Raw genomic sequence first — 16,565 nt, 5'->3', positions numbered from 1 at the left:
ATAATATAGGAACTGGGACTACCTGGATTCGCACTTTAGAGAAATATTACATTTATTTCTATAAGCTTACAAATGCAGTAAAACGCCACATAAACAACCTGCTCTTCTGGAGTAAATACATAATCATAAATGAGTTTGAAATATCTGTGACATTTAAGCATCAGTCTGACGCTGAGAGTCTTTCAAAGCCATTGGGCTCCTCTAATGATAACATTTATTATTATTATTATTATTATTATTATTATTATTATTGGTGTTGTTGTTTTTACAATCACTATGAAGTATTTCTCAGTACCACGTTAACTTTTTCAAAGCTGTTCACGCTCCTCGCTGCAGAAACATGCAGCTCATGTTATCATTTTATACCCAGAATGCTCCACAGCTATGAAAACCCTTCAGAAGCATCTCAAATTAAGTTAATTCCCCCAAAACATCAACACAAGTGTACTTGCAACAGGAATACTTTGTCAGTCACAGTACAGTCACTTAAAACGCTGACAGCTGTTGGTATTAAGGTAGATTCACTAGGGCTCTGTTCACATTACCCAGTTAAAGTGGCACAAATCTGATGTTTTGCCCTGATGTGACTCAGATCTGGTGTTTTCAGGGCCGTGTGGACACAAATCTGATCTCCTCAAATCCCACCTGAGTCACTTTCATACGTGGTCCTAGATCGGATACGTATCCGATTCATGGCCATGTGACCTTAATGTGACGCTCAGTTCGGAATTGTGTGCGCCGTCATTCAGCGTTACCATGGCAACAGCGCCGAACAGACGTTAAAGCCTGTAACCGGTGGAAAAGCAGCTCATCTCACCTTTTCCTCCTCTGTCTGGCTCTAATAATGAAGCTGAGAGCTGATCAGAGTTAATGATCTTCTCAGCGAAGCTCGTTCTGCTCGTTAGTTTGTGCTGATGATGCAGTGGTTCAGTCACGTGATGTCACTGAGTAGGAGGAGCTCATGAGGTTCAGTTCAGGCCGGTTCACCACATTAATGACCGATTTTGACCGGATCTGAGCAACGAGGCTTGTAATGTGAACGTAGCCTGTGTCTTGCTGATCTGTGGGTTAGGAAAGAGTTATATGCTCTGTGGTTTTGTTTGATGTTGTAATTAGTGTATTTATTAATTAGTATTATTATTGGCTGATTGTGTAAACAACACTGTAAAAAGTGGAACTGGGTTGAAAAGCAAATTCAAGCGAGAAAAACTTTCATGGTTTGGTCCAAATAGTGTTGCTGCGTTAACTGTGAGTAGAGCTTTTAAAAAGAGCTCGGTGCTAAAAATGCTCGTCAGCAACTGTAAAAATTGTTATTATTATCATTATTATTATTATTATTGTTGTTGCTGTTTTAGGAATGCATGCTCCAAACATGACGACTGATTTTGCGTGTCTGGATTTAAAATGCCAGGGGGTGTGTGTGTGTGTGTCTGTGTGTGTGTGTATATATATATATATATATATATATATATATATATATATATACTGTCTGTCTGTCTGCCCTGTGATGGACTGGTGGCCTGTCCAGGGTGTATCCTGCCTTCCGCCCAATGACCGCTGGGATAGGCTCCAGCACCCCCCCGCGACCCTGACGGAGAAGCGGCTTAGAAAATGGATGGATGGATGGATGAATATATATATATATATACATACATACATACACACTCTTTAAAAAGATGGTTCTTCAAGAGTTCTTTAATAAAGAAAATGGTTCTATATAGAACGCTGAACACTCATGATTAAAGGGTTTATTGCATCATTGAATAGTTTGTCTTCAGATTGATGGCGAATGTGCTGTGCTGTTCCATATGGAACCATCTTCAGCACATTCCTCATCAGTCTGAAGAACCGTTTCACCATGCAAGGAACCCTTTAATCATGCAAAAGGCTCTTTTGAGTGTTCATGGCATTTGCTTTAGTAAAGAACCCTTGAGGAACCATCTTATATCACTGCTGTCGGAAAAAAACCTTGTATCTCCATTTTTGACGTTTTTCAGTTTTTGACATATTTTGAAAATGTTTGTTGTTCTTTACATTGTCCGTAAATTTCATGATGACTGGACCAAAACAAACAGTCAAAAATTACTTGGAAAAAATTCTGGTTCCCTTGACTTACATTGAAAGTAAAACATGTTTTTTCCTTCTCCTGTAAAGTTTCCATTTTGGAGGTATGAAGTTTTCTTCCAACAACAGACACATATATATATATATATATATATATATATATATATATATATATATATATATAGACATAGTTTGTATATATAATACGTTTAATAGAAAGTGCTGGAAATGTGCATGTTTCATTCATTTGGTGTGAGCTTTGGATTAAATGTAGCCAAAGAGTCAGTACATAGTTTTTATTATTATTATTATTATTATTATTATTATTACAGTCTTAATCATACAGCACCAGTGCAATACAGTTACAGTAACAGCACCCAGATCAACATTGGGCAAAATATAATCAATTTCTATGATTTTTGTTTCTATTTTTTACTGTATACATGTTTTATGTGTTGATGCAGTGCAGTCAGTGATAGCGCTGCCCTCCATGGGGTGGACTAAGGTTCGATTCCTCAGCTGGGCAGATGCGCCACACTGGAGTCCTTGGGCAAGACTCCTAACACTACTTTCACCATCATCAATGTAAACACGCATTAGGTGTTTCAGCAATAAAGCGCAGCTGAGAGACTCAGAGACAATGTGTGTGTGTCAGTCAGGCAGGGAGAGTGACAGGGCGGGTGTGTGTGTGATGTAGGAGACCCTCAGGCCCCATCTGCGTCTGACTAAAGTGTGAATCAATGGGAGGAATTAGTTTCTCGCTCAGAGTTTAATGAGCTGCTCCGTCTAATATACTTCACAGTGCCTCTGAAACCCTGCTGGACGCTAATCTCCCCACATCAGACAGCAACGTCAGGGAGAGTATTAGAGCTGTTCTCTACACCAGCAGCACATACACCGGTCAGGCGTAACATCATGACCGCCTCCTTGTTTCTACGCTCACTGTCCACTTTATCAGCTCCACTTACTGTATAGCTGCACTTTGTAGTTGTACAGTTACAGACTGTAGTCCATCTGTTTCTCTGATACTCTGTTACCCTGTTCTTCAGTGGTCAGGACCCCCATGGACCCTCACAGAGCAGGTACTATTTGGGTGGTGGGTCATTCTCAGCACTGCAGTGACACTGAAGTGGTGGTGGTGTGTTAGTGTGTGTTGTGCTGGTCTGAGTAGATCAGACACAGCAGTGCTGCTGGAGTTTGTGGTGGTCATCCTCTAGTCCTTCATCAGTGGTCACAGGACGCTGTTGGCTGGATATTTTTGGTTGGTGGACTATTCTCAGTCCAGCAGCGACACTGAGGTGTTTAAAAACTGGTGTGTCTGATCCACTCGTACCAGCACAACACACCACCACCACATCAGTGTTACTGCAGTGCTGAGAATGATCCACCACCCAAATAGTACCTGCTCTGTGAGGGTCCATGGGGGTCCTGACCACTGAAGAACAGGGTAACAGAGTATCAGAGAAACAGATGGACTACAGTCTGTAACTGTAGAACTACAGAGTGCAGCTATACAGTAAGTGGAGCTGATAAAGTGGACAGTGAGCGTAGAAACGAGGAGGTGGTCATGATGTTACGTTACAAAGTTTTTTTTTCCTAGAACTGTATGTCCGAGCCTAGAACCATCTAAGAACCTTAATTCTGAAGAGTGCGACCTTCTCCTCTGGAAGCAATACGTGCTCTACTGCACTTTAACATGATTACAGACCACAGATGCCAGTTAAGCCTCACTTACACATTTATACGTTCCTTCCACGCTGCAGCGGCCTGCCTTCCCTCTCCTCTAAAAGCTTCCCCCTCGTGGTGAAGGACCTCATCCGGTCACTGAGATTCCCTTTTAGACGGATCAATAGGACTAAGCAGTGCAGTCACATCCACCGCAGCGAGGCCTTCTCTCTGATTCCACAGACTGCTGTGTGGGCAGTCGGGAAAAGGGAGTTTTAAAGGGCAGTTCCAGTTTGATAGGAAATGCTACGTTTTATAGAAACATACTGAGTCAGAACTGTTCACAGTGGTGGTGATAGGAACCAGATGTCCACCTCTAAAAGCTCCCTCACAGAGAGTTCCTGCATGAAAGGCTTATGAATCGACGGCCTGATGTCTGACACATTGATTATTGTAGTTTTGTGCCCATGTTTTGGCCCCAAGTGTATTTTTAAAGTCAGGGTGTACATGCAGGGCATTGTATGACAAACTGAACTGAAATTCCTTTTTATATATGTATAAAAGGAGTGAACTTGTGTCTAAGCGTGTATAAAAGGAGTGAACTTGTGTCTAAGCGTGTATAAAAGGAGTGAACTTGTGTCTAAGCATGTATAAAAGGAGTGAACTTGTGTCTAAGCGTGTATACAAGGAGTGAACTTGTGTGTAAGCGTGTATAAAAGGAGTGAACTTGTGTCTAAGCGTGTATAATAGGAATGAACTTGTGTCTAAGCGTGTATACAAGGAGTGAACTTGTGTGTAAGCGTGTATAAAAGGAGTGAACTTGTGTCTAAGCGTGTACAAAAGGAGTGAACTTGTGTCTAAGCGTGTATAAAAGGAGTGAACTTGTGTCTAAGCGTGTATAAAAGGAATGAACTTGTGTCTAAGCGTGTATACAAGGAGTGAACTTGTGTGTAAGCGTGTATAAAAGGAGTGAACTTGTGTCTAAGCGTGTATACAAGGAGTGAACTTGTGTCTAAGCGTGTATACAAGGAGTGAACTTGTGTCTAAGCGTGTATACAAGGAGTGAACTTGTGTCTAAGCGTGTATACAAGGAGTGAACTTGTGTCTAAGCGTGTATACAAGGAGTGAACTTGTTTCTAAGCGTGTATAAAAGGAGTGAACTTGTTTCTAAGCGTGTATAAAAGGAGTGAACTTGTGTCTAAGCGTGTATAAAAGGAGTGAACTTGTGTCTAAGTGTGTATACAAGGAGTGAACTTGTGTCTAAGCGTGTATAAAAGGAGTGAACTTGTGTCTAAGCGTGTATAAAAGGACTGAACTTGTGTCTGTGTGTATAAAGGAGTGAACTTGTGTCTGTGTATGAAAGGAATGACCTTGTGTCTGTGTGTATAAAGGAGTGAACTTGTGTCTGTGTATATGAAAGGAGTGAACTTGTGTCTGTGTGTATAAAGGAGTGAACTTGTGTCTGTGTGTATAAAGGAGTGAACTTGTGTCTGTGTGTATAAAGGAGTGAACTTGTGTCTGTGTGTATAAAGGAGTGAACTTGTGTCTGTGTATAAAAGGAGTGAACTTGTGTCTAAGCGTGTATACAAGGAGTGAACTTGTGTCTAAGCGTGTATACAAGGAGTGAACTTGTGTCTAAGCGTGTATAAAAGGAGTGAACTTGTGTCTAAGTGTGTATAAAAGGACTGAACTTGTGTCTAAGCGTGTATAAAAGGACTGAACTTGTGTCTGTGTGTATAAAGGACTGAACTTGTGTCTGTGTGTATAAAGGAGTGAACTTGTGTCTGTGTGTATAAAGGAGTGAACTTGTGTCTGTGTGTATGAAAGGAGTGAACTTGTGTCTGTGTGTATAAAGGAGTGAACTTGTGTCTGTGTGTATAAAGGAGTGAACTTGTGTCTGTGTGTATGAAAGGAGTGAACTTGTGTCTAAGCGTGTATAAAAGGAGTGAACTTGTGTCTAAGCGTGTATACAAGGAGTGAACTTGTGTCTAAGCGTGTATACAAGGAGTGAACTTGTGTCTAAGCGTGTATAAAAGGAGTGAACTTGTGTGTAAGCGTGTATAAAAGGACTGAACTTGTGTCTGTGTGTATAAAGGACTGAACTTGTGTCTGTGTGTATAAAGGAGTGAACTTGTGTCTGTGTGTATGAAAGGAGTGAACTTGTGTCTGTGTGTATAAAGGAGTGAACTTGTGTCTGTGTGTATGAAAGGAGTGAACTTGTGTCTAAGCGTGTATAAAAGGAGTGAACTTGTGTCTAAGCGTGTATAAAAGGAGTGAACTTGTGTCTGTGTGTATAAAGGAGTGAACTTGTGTCTGTGTGTATAAAGGACTGAACTTGTGTCTGTGTGTATAAAGGAGTGAACTTGTGTCTGTGTGTATAAAGGAGTGAACTTGTGTCTGTGTGTATAAAGGAGTGAACTTGTGTCTGTGTGTATAAAGGAGTGAACGTGTCTTTAAGTGCGTATCAGAGCTGTGAGCTTATGTTTAAGTGTGTATAAACGTGTGTTTTAATGCAGCGTCCCTTTGAGGATGTGGTGGTTAATGAGCAGCTTGACTCCATCATGAAAGGTTGAAGAGCAGACGGTGAGGTGCTTTTACAGAGTCTAATCCAGAATTATACACTCTGACAGCATGAGTGGCAGTAATGCTTCTGATTCTGAGATGAAGTGAAGTCGTGTATCAGCACTCTGGAGCTTCTTTTGACCACCACCTTTGAGACAAAGTGCATAACTCAGTGCTAGAAGCAGGACGTGAACTCGTAAGGCCACCACACGCTGGACACCACAGGATGAAGTCCAGCTGTTTTACACTTGACGATTTAATGGCACACCTTACAAAACTGTGTAGTTCATCGACTCTTTTTGTATCATCTAACCACCCGGCTAAAAAAATGGCTATTTCAAAGAACCATTAGGATTAAAACTTGGAAATTGGCTTAATGGTTAGCATTACAGACTGTTTGTTTCCAGTAGGACCCTTTAAGATACCATTAAGAAACCATCAAATGCATCTGGAATCAATCCCAGAACACCTGTTAAACCATTAGAGTCCTTTACATTGTGATATCAAAACATAAAGTACTTCTAGTGGTTATTGGAGACCACCAGGAACCAATAGAAATGTTTACAGCAGCATAACTCTTCACAAACCCGCTGTTTTGAAGCACCAGTACAAGTTTGGGTGATAAGAATTCAGATGAAAGGGATAGAAAGACTAAATTAAGCCTGTTCTGTTGTGGTTTTGATTCTGACTGGTGTTCTGCTAAAACAAGCACAGATGTTGACACAAAGCTGAAACTGAACCTGTTCTGTGGTGTTTGGGACTGTAGTGTTTTGGCTAAGCTAATGATGGCGTAGTCAGCAGGATAAATGTGCCATATAGCCCAGCTCAGTTCCAGTTCCTGTTTGGAGGATATCTGACAGCGACTGGTATAGAGTAGCAGGTGCTGGAGTGAAACCCGAAATCAAACGCGTTGTGTGGCGACTGTAGTCAAAGCCCTTATAGGGAGGTCAGTGGCCGACTTTGCAACACCTTCGGGCAGTTATTCGAAGACCTGGGGCTGTATTACAGAAAATTCTTAAGATCTGCTTTGTTGTCATGGCAACTTCAGTTAAGATTGAAGTTAGGACAGAAGCCGCTGCAGAGCAACAGTCCTTAAGTCTATATTCCTATATACTCTTATTTCCGTATAAGAAAACGGTATTACAGAAGCATCCTAAGTTATTTTCTTAACTGTAAGATAAACCCCAGAGCGTCTTCACTTCTGTTGTAACCGTCAGTTTTATGCAGTGACAGACAGTACAGTTCACTATAACTGGCATAATGACGCTACATTCATCTACACTGAAACGGGGCTTTGACCCATTTTCTTTCTAACAGCATCTAAAAGCCCCAGACACTGCAGACTCGATCTCCACCGTCCCTCTGATTACCTTCGTGTGTTAACGTTGATGATGAAATATTACAGTGATGGTGGTGAATAATGAGGAGGTGGCGGAGCTGAACATGTGTCTGTTTATTAGGAGGAGTAACGTTAGTGTGCTCGGCTTAAGCGTTTGGGAAATGGAGACTGAAACTGCGGATGCTCTGATAAATGACACGAAGCACTGACACAATATTAATAACTTTCTGTTTATCGCGCTTTAGTTTTATTTGCAGTAACGGTAGCCAACATTACGTGATGACGTGTTTACGTTTCAGCTGTGTGCGTATGGTTCGTTGCTAGGAAACAGACATGAAAGTTGACTGTCGACTTCAGTCGAGTAAGTTAAGATTTCCTAACTTGAGAAAAGACAAGATGCTGTAAGATAAGATAAGATTTCTATATTAAGATCAGATTCGCTTCTGAAATACGAATTTGTGAAAAATCTTGACCCGTCAGATCTTAAATTAAGGAAAAACTATGAGAATTTTCTGTAATAAGGCTCCTGTCTCTTTGTACAGGAAGAGACCTAACAACTCAAAACTGAAGGCCAAATGACTTTTTCAGATGCACACATGAAAGCACTGGTAAAATCACACAAAAACTTCATAAATGGTTGAGTTTTGCTCTAATAACACACAAAAAAACATGCTTAATGGGTTGTTTATGCGCAGATCTCGCCAACAGTGGCGCTCACAGCTTAACGTGCAAGCTAATTCGATTTTTTTTTTAATATTCTCTGCAATGTTCAGTCTAGTGAGTGGTCTCTTCCTTATTGCCTCTCTGCTGTAGCTCTTAGCTGTCGTTTATCTGCTATTATGCTTAGTGTCTTAGTTGATAATAAATTCCCAAACTGTCGTCACCACTGAGCAGCTTTTCAGTCGGCAGCTGTGACAGAAGAACAGCTGAACAACCTGGAATCAGCCAGAAATGAACCCAACACCATTCGCCAAACTAAACGGGCTGTAAGAAGCTTTACAGACCGGCTGGAACAAAACAACATTAATACTGATCTGGAGAAACTGACCAAACTGAGCTGAACCTGATATTGGCTCAGTTTTATGGCTCGGTCTGTACTTCAGAAGGCGGGGCTTACAGCAGACTGGGCAGCGAGCGGGCGGAGCTCGTTACTCTGACGTAGCACCAAGCTGCTCGTTAAGGAGCTAAAATTAGGAGGAAGGAACTGAACATTAAAACATATTAAACGCCGCGTTCACGGCCAGTTTATTCATTTCTTACTGTATTTATTTAACTGCTGTATTAAAGCAGTAGAGACACTCGAGGAGTGAGTTATCACTATAACATCACGGCTGTGATGATCTACGGCGTGTTCTATCGCTTAATAAACACGGTTAAAGTTTCAAAATTTATGTTCTCTCCTCGGCCCATACGGTGCATATATGTAAACTAGGCTGCAGAAACAGCCCTTTAGAGTTTCATGTTTTTGTGATGTCACAAAAAAAACAATTCACACATGTTTACATATTCAGCTTACAGCGAATTAGCTCCACCTGTTTACACTGAAGCTATAAGGAGTGTTTCATACCGGACTGCTTTTTGAATGAGGCACGGTACAGGGCCAATCAGAGCAGAGCTCATTTACATAGCTCAGTTTTAAAGGCACAGTAACAGAAAGAGCCTGTTTAATTGATAGTGATAAAAAGAGGTTAAATAACAGCCGAGTAAAGACGACATTGTGAATGACATGAATGGCACATGAAGCCGCAGCAACATTAAGGAATTAAGGAAAAGTGACTTGATGATGAAATGCATTAAAATATCGGCTATTGGCCCTTTTCCTTGCTGCCTTAAAGATTTTGATGTCTAATATCAAGTGAACGTGACAGTCTGTGATGTTCTGGAGTTTATTATGTGAAGTTTGATCAGATCAGATGTGTTTTGATTGGGGTCGCTATAGCAGCGAGGGTTTTCTGACTCTGCTCCCAGCAGTCGCACATGAGGGGTGTGTGCTGCCAGTGTGGCTCCAGAAGGGTCCGGGTTGTTAAAATTGTCCCCCGAGACATCGTCTCTGAGTGCATCTCTCTCAGCAGCTGATCCCCCGCCAGACAACCAGCAACAAAAGCCTTCAGCCTGACCGCTGGAGCATGGATAAATGGACAGGGCGTATCGCTTACATATCACTAACAATGCAGTCTGTCAATCTTGAAGACGACAAAGGATAAAGGATGTTCACTCTTTTGGTTGCTTAAAGTCATCGCCATGAGAGTCAGCCAGTTAAAGGGCCCATAAAATGGACAACTGAGTCTTAATCAGGTTTTTTTAAATGTAGGCATTGAGTGTGTTTACCCTCTTTAACTGCTTGGGACCACCAAAACACACTTAGTCATTTTTTACTTCATAACTTTCATATTCCATAAGCTCCATTCAGAAGCTGGGCGTCGTGTGAGGCTGTAGCTCTTCTCTCTAGTCTAATAGACGGTGATGTCATTTTAAACCCTTATAATAAAAGAAGCTGAACTTTGTTTTTCTACTGAAAGTCGACCCGTTTTTCCCCAAATCTGGGCTCTAAACTATAAACAGACGGCGTCTCTTCAGTGATCTGCTCTGTAAAAATTACCTTTATATAATAACCCAGAGCGTCTGAGATGTTCGCCTTTCAGCAGTGAATTGTAAGTATATAGTGATGTGTAGATCATAAAACACGTTCTGTTCGTTTGAGGGGAAGAAAACAAAAATTTACTGTTATTTCATGCAGTTACTGAATAATGTGCCTTACAATTTGAGTTTGGAAATTCAGACAGAAAAACCGAAATTTGCCCACGAGCATAAGTGGTTACATGCACTAAATAATCCAATAACTAGAGAAAATCAGATTTTGTCAGCAATCCGATCATCACGTTTACATGCACTTGAGTAATCAGATAATGGGAAAAACTTCAGGACGACACGAGTCAGAAAGTAATCAGATTTCTACTTTGCAACCAGCCAATAAACTCGTCTAAAGACGTGACATACGTAACGAAACTTTATGGCGCAGCTTTTTTTTTACATTGTGCATGAACAAACATCATCTAGGAGATGAAGAATATTTAAATCCTTCATTTCGTGAAGCACGTGTTCGGTTTCAGCGCCGCTCTAAAAGTGTTTTGCTGCGCCTCGCGGCGACGTTGCTCACTTATTTCCGGTACCGCCGTCTGTTTTCGCACCTGCTCAGACTGAGAAACCCGAAAGAAATCAGAGTAAGAGCTCACTGAGAAACCTGATTACTGAGCTACAATCCAGCCTCTTTATCAGATTTCTTAATCGGATTTCTAGACCTCACTGTGGTCTAAGAGATTGGATTGTGGTGTTTTCATGACCATTTGATGATCAGATAACTGCAGAAATCCGATTACGGACTATTGAATGCATGTAAACACACTCACTGGTAAAAAGTGTGTCATTCACTCCTCAGTCCATCCCGGTCCATATATGGAAATGAAGCTACTTGAATTTGGTCCGACTCTGAAGATCAGACACGTCTGGCCAATGGTGTTGGGTTCATTTCTGGCTGATTCCAGGTTGTTTAGGTTCTTCTGTCACAGCTGCGACTGAAAAGCTGCTCAGTGGTGACGACAGTTTGGGAATTTAGTGTAAGGAGCTGGAGAACGAACTGCCGGCTGAGCAGCGAGTGGGCGGAGCTCGTTACTCTGACGTAGCAACGAGCTGCTCGTTAAGGAGCTCTAATTAGGAGGAAGGAACTGAACATTAAAACATATTAAACGCCGCGTTCACGGCCAGTTTATTCACTTCTTACTGTATTTATTCACCTGCTGTATTAAAGCAGTAGAGACACTCGAGGAGTGAGTTATCACCAATGACATCACACAATAACACACTCCCTCTCGTGCTTTATTGCTTAAAAATGTGTTTTGCTTATGCCTACTTAAAATACAGTGACTGGACACAAAAAGAGCAAAAAAAATGTTGATAAAATGTTAAATAACTTGCTTTGTATTGTACAATATAATAACCTTGTATATTGTGTATGTGTTACATGATAATATAAATAGCTGTAATGCATATAATTTGCCTCTATATATATGTTTTTATCACTTAATCCATACGATCAAATGAAACAGTAGAATATTCTGCTCAGTATGAGCCTCTGTAGGTGGTTTTGCTGCCACTTTGCTGTGTAGGTGAAATGGACGTGCATTTACGTTTACATTAAGTGAACGGAAGTGAGGTTTGGTACATCATGGGAAATTAAAGTGCCTTTAGGCTTCAGGGTTCCTGCACTATATGCAGTCTGGCGAAGCGCCACGTGCTCTGCAAAGCAGAATATTCCTGCAGCACCAGGACGATATACGGCTTTATTATTTATGTATAGTACCAATGATATTGCGTAGCAGGGAAAATGCCGTGTTCTGCTCGTAAATGGATTTCTCTTTATTTAATTTAAATGACGGTACCTCTTTAAAATAAGACTGCCCCCATTACAATATTTAGCTTTTCTGTAGTGCCACATTAAAAAAGACTATATAGACTGACTAGACGGATTTTATCATTTAATTACTGCAAAAATAAACTGGACGATGGAAGAACAAGAGGCGATGACCCAGGTGATGCCACAGCCGTCCGTGACCAGGGGTCTGAAAGAGCATACATGTCCTCACTCTCTCTCCACTGTCGGAGATAAAGGTTCTGTGCAGGTACACTTTTAATCCATCAAGGTACAAACAATGTCAACGTCCCCTCAAAGGTACAGCAGTGGATTTAAGGTCCAGGTACATTTTTCCAGGTGAAAAAGTTTGTATTTGTACCTTTTTATAACCTCATATTTTAAAACAGAGCTATAAAATAAAAGCCTGGAGACGAGACGGAGCGTGTGGAGTCATTTCAGTGGATTACGGTACAGTTACACGGATCAGGCATAACATTATGACTGCCTCTTGTTTCTACGCTCACTGTCCAGTTTATCAGCTCCACTTACTGTATAGCTGCACTCTGTAGTTCTACAGTTACAGACTGTAGTCCATCTGTTTCTCTGATACTCTGTTACCCTGTTCTTCAGTGGTCAGGACCCCCATGGACCCCCACAGAGAAGGCACTATTTGGGTGGTGGGTCATTCTCAGCACTGCAGTAACACTGATGTGGTGGTGGTGTGTTGGTGTGTGTTGTGCTGGTCTGAGTGGATCAGACACAGCAGTGCTGCTGGGGTTTTTAAACACCTCAGTGTCACTGCTGGACAGAGAATAGTCCACCAACCAAAAACATCCAGCCAGCAGCGTCCTTTGACCACTGATGAAGGACTAGAGGATGACCACTACAAACTGTGCAGCAGCAGATGAGCTGTCGTCTCTGACTTTACATCTACAAGGTGGACCGACAAGGTAGGAGTGTATAATAGAGTGGACAGTGAGTGGACACAGTGTTTAAAAACTCCAGCAGCACTGCTGTGTCTGATCCACTCGCGCCAGCACAGCACACACTAACACACCACCTCATCAGTGTTACTGCAGTGCTGAGAATGACCCACCACCCAAATAGTACCTGCTCTGTGAGGGTCCATGGGGTCCTGACCACTGAAGAACAGATGGACTACAGTCTGTAACTGTAGAACTACAAAGTGCAGCTATACAGTAAGTGGAGCTGATAAAGTGGGCAGTGAGCGTAGAAACGAGGAGGTGGTCAAGGTGTTACGCCTGATCGGTGTATGTCTATAGTTTGAGGTGCTGTATATTGTATTGTAGTTGTGTCATTGTATTCGTCACATCCTGGTTAGTGTGTTGACATTTGAAGTTCCAGTGGACCGTTAATGTGACCTATCACACGACTTTGGGCGTGGTGCTCGAAAAAGCCTTATCTGGCGTCCGCAGGACTGCTGGTGTGTGTATGTGTGTGTTGGAGGGGGTAGGTGTGTATGTGCGAGTCTCCTCTCACGCCTATGGGCTGAGAGTTCTGCTACGTAACTCGATCCCACTCTGTAACTGTCAGTGAAATTACAGAGCAGATCACATTTCAGTAATTCACTAAGATTCATGTCTTCTCTCCTCTTCTCTTCCCCCAGCTCCCTCTCTCTCTCTCTCTCTTTTCTGTCTCTTTCTGTCTCTCACCCACTGTCACTGTCTGTCAGTAAAGGAAAATGAGCAGTTCTCCCACCCCAAAAGGGACCCCGGTCCAGCATAGCCCGGTGGATGGAGAGTGCATGATGATGGAGGCGGTTCAGTCCCCCCAGCCGTCCACCCCGACCAGCGGCTCCAAGAAACGAGTGTCCAGCATCCTGCAGAGCCCTGTGAGCACAGCTGTGTGGTGTTGTTGCTGTTGTTTTTGTGTGTGTTTGTATCCTAAGGCTGCACAATATAGCTTTTCTTAATTATTATGGTGCTATTGAATTTTGCAGCGCTGATATCACAGGTGGTCGCAATATTGCAACATGCAAATGAGCCCGCATATCACAATTATGAGCAGTTATAGATCACAGACATCCTGTGGGATGTTGATGAATAAAGGGGTTAATATGATTAAGGTTGATATAATAATATTTGGTCAATATGCTGGAATTCAGGCCATCAGTGTGGCCTCTCATGCGGCACATTGTTGTCGATCCCCAGTGATGCCACAGCCATCCGTAGCCGGGAGTCCAAGGGAGTCAGGGGCGGGGCTGGTCTTTTCACTATAGCTGTGTCCCAATTCAGGGGCTGCATCCTTCAAAGGACATGGTTTATGAAGGCGTGTCCTTCGAAGGCTGAGTAGACCCGAGAAGGCTGAACTGAAATGAGATGTTCTGCTCTACAGTGGATTTCCTGTTTGCATCACATTCCCTTTACAGTTGCCTCACAAAACAACGCCGAAGTTCTTTGAAGACGGAGCCAGAAACTTTTTTTTTTTTTTTCCTTTTTCATTTATTACAGCTGGAGATGCTTCTCTTTTCTCTCTCGGCTCTTTGCGCTCTAAAACAAAACGAAAGACCACGTTGGCTTTTTTAACATTCATGTCTTTAGCTATTTGACTCAGTTTAAACCCAATACTTACATTTAAAGTGTCTCCTCAGCCGCCGTTCGCTCCTCTGCTGACTACGCCATGCTGTCAAATCCTCGCCGGCGCACATTGAACCTTGGGATACGTTGGCTGAAACACATTTCTCAGCCACATATGAAGGAGCCATCGAAATGGGACAGCCTAGTCGCGCCGCAGTGACACAGTCGGCCTTCAAATGCAGCCTCGGGAGGATGCAGCCCCTGAATTGGGACACAGCCTGTGCGTAATAATAGTTGCTGTGGAACATTTCTACTCAATACTTTCGTAGACATATGTCAGGTTTTCGCTTCCAGAGACTTCAAGAGCCTCCAAACCGTGTAAATACACTGATGCCTTTATAATACGTTTTACCATTGAAATCATTAGGGAGACTGACTTGGACTCTCCCTGGCTCCACCCACTCTCCTCCTCTCCTACACACCTGCAGCTCCTTTTGGACTTAAGGAGACTTTATACACTCCTTTGTCTCCACTGTGTGTTTGCGAGTTCTCTGTGTTCAACACCTGTTTTCTGAGCCTGTTTCTTGTGTTTGCTTTTCACTCTCTTTGTTTTGTCTGATTATAGATCTGCATCTTTTGACCCCTGCCTTGACTATGAGTATCAGAATACCCATAATAAAGTCCCTGTACGATGGCAACCTGCCTCAGCCCTTATGTTAAAGACATATTCCTTATGTATAGAATTTATTTCCACTTCATGCAAACTTATTTACTCAAAACAGGCTTGTAATAGAGGCTGAGCTACAAATGATTGACTGTAGTCGGCGATCATTTCTCACTGTCACGCCTCGGATTCGGACTGCATTTCCCAGAATGCGCTGGGAGATTACATGCATGAGCAACTTCCGTCGGACTCGGAGTTCCGAATGGACTCCGTTGGCCACAATCCCTCGGGGCATCACATGACTTTGGACAATCGCTTGCGCGCCAATCGGCGCTCGAAGTGCTCTGATTATTAATACCGTGCAGCTGCGTTTGTTGTCATACGACTCATTTAGCCTAGTATTTAAGCCCAGGCTTTTTTCTGACCTTGTCATTCGCTTGTCCCTTTCTGGGCCTGTGTTTTCGACCTATTTGTCTTGTTTCTTCGACCATGATTTCTGCTCACTCCCTTGGATTGGGCTGCCTAGTGTTATGGTCACTTCGGTGATTCTCTGGTGCTTCTTGGTTACGACCCACGCGTGTTTTTTTGACCACGCCTTTGCTGAACGTTAATAAAACCCTGTTTGCATTTTTCATCCGTGAGCGTCTGAATTCTGTCGCACCGTCACAGTCGCGATCATATCTGTTTATATTTCATTTTCTCACATAATCTGGAAAAGCCAACTGCCAAAGATGCAAAGATAGAAATCTTTAACGTCCTGTAGGGGGCGTGATTGAAGGTTTTCATCCAGTTATCATTTATCAAAAGTCATGATCACCCAGAGAGAGCGAAGCCAATTGTGCGGATGGCTGTAGCATCTACAAGGATCGAACTCGATCTCCTGATGATACGGGCAGCGCTTAGACGGCTGTGCCACTCGGGAGCCAACTTGTGATATTTTGAGGATGAAATGGGCTGATTGTACGGGGGCTGCTGTAACACGTTGTGGTCTTGGTTGCTGTACTGGCGAGGACAAAGACGCCAAACGGACCAGAGTTCCAGTCGGTCTTTGGGATCAATCATTTTGATCATCGTTCTCACTGTCTGTGAAACCACATGCCCTCTGGCGCGGAGATGTAGCCACTGATAGCCGCGTAGACAGCCAAGCCTGTGATTCTCCTTTTTATATCAAAATATTCTGAAATGCTCCATGGCTCACAATAAAATCTTGTTGCACTGAATTAAAAGTAAAGAAAGTTTTTCCCTCTCCTGGAAAGTTGCTTTACTGGAGATTAATGAGGTTTGGTTTCGACAGTTATAGCAGTCTGTGTGTGTGAGACACCTCCA

General features: G+C 42.5%; 1 protein-coding gene across 3 annotated transcripts in view; it reads left to right on the top strand.

Annotated features, from left to right (window-relative positions):
• add2 (adducin 2 (beta)) overlaps positions 1–16,565 on the top strand; it is a 55,457-nt gene that overhangs the window by 5,068 nt on the left and 33,824 nt on the right. For 2 of the 3 annotated variants that reach the window (XM_017682890.2, XM_017682893.2), the window contains exon 1: positions 13,741–13,890. In XM_017682890.2, coding sequence (XP_017538379.1) covers positions 13,741–13,890 — 150 coding nt within the window. Of the gene's footprint in view, positions 1–13,665; positions 13,891–16,565 lie in introns of those variants that run through there. The other variant, XM_017682891.2, reaches the window with a different exon arrangement.

This window comes from Pygocentrus nattereri, chromosome 20 (genome assembly GCF_015220715.1).
Source record: "Pygocentrus nattereri isolate fPygNat1 chromosome 20, fPygNat1.pri, whole genome shotgun sequence".
Lineage (NCBI taxonomy): Eukaryota > Metazoa > Chordata > Actinopteri > Characiformes > Serrasalmidae > Pygocentrus > Pygocentrus nattereri.
The sequence above is the reverse complement of the archived record's forward strand: the minus strand, read 5'-3'. Positions and strand labels throughout refer to the sequence as shown.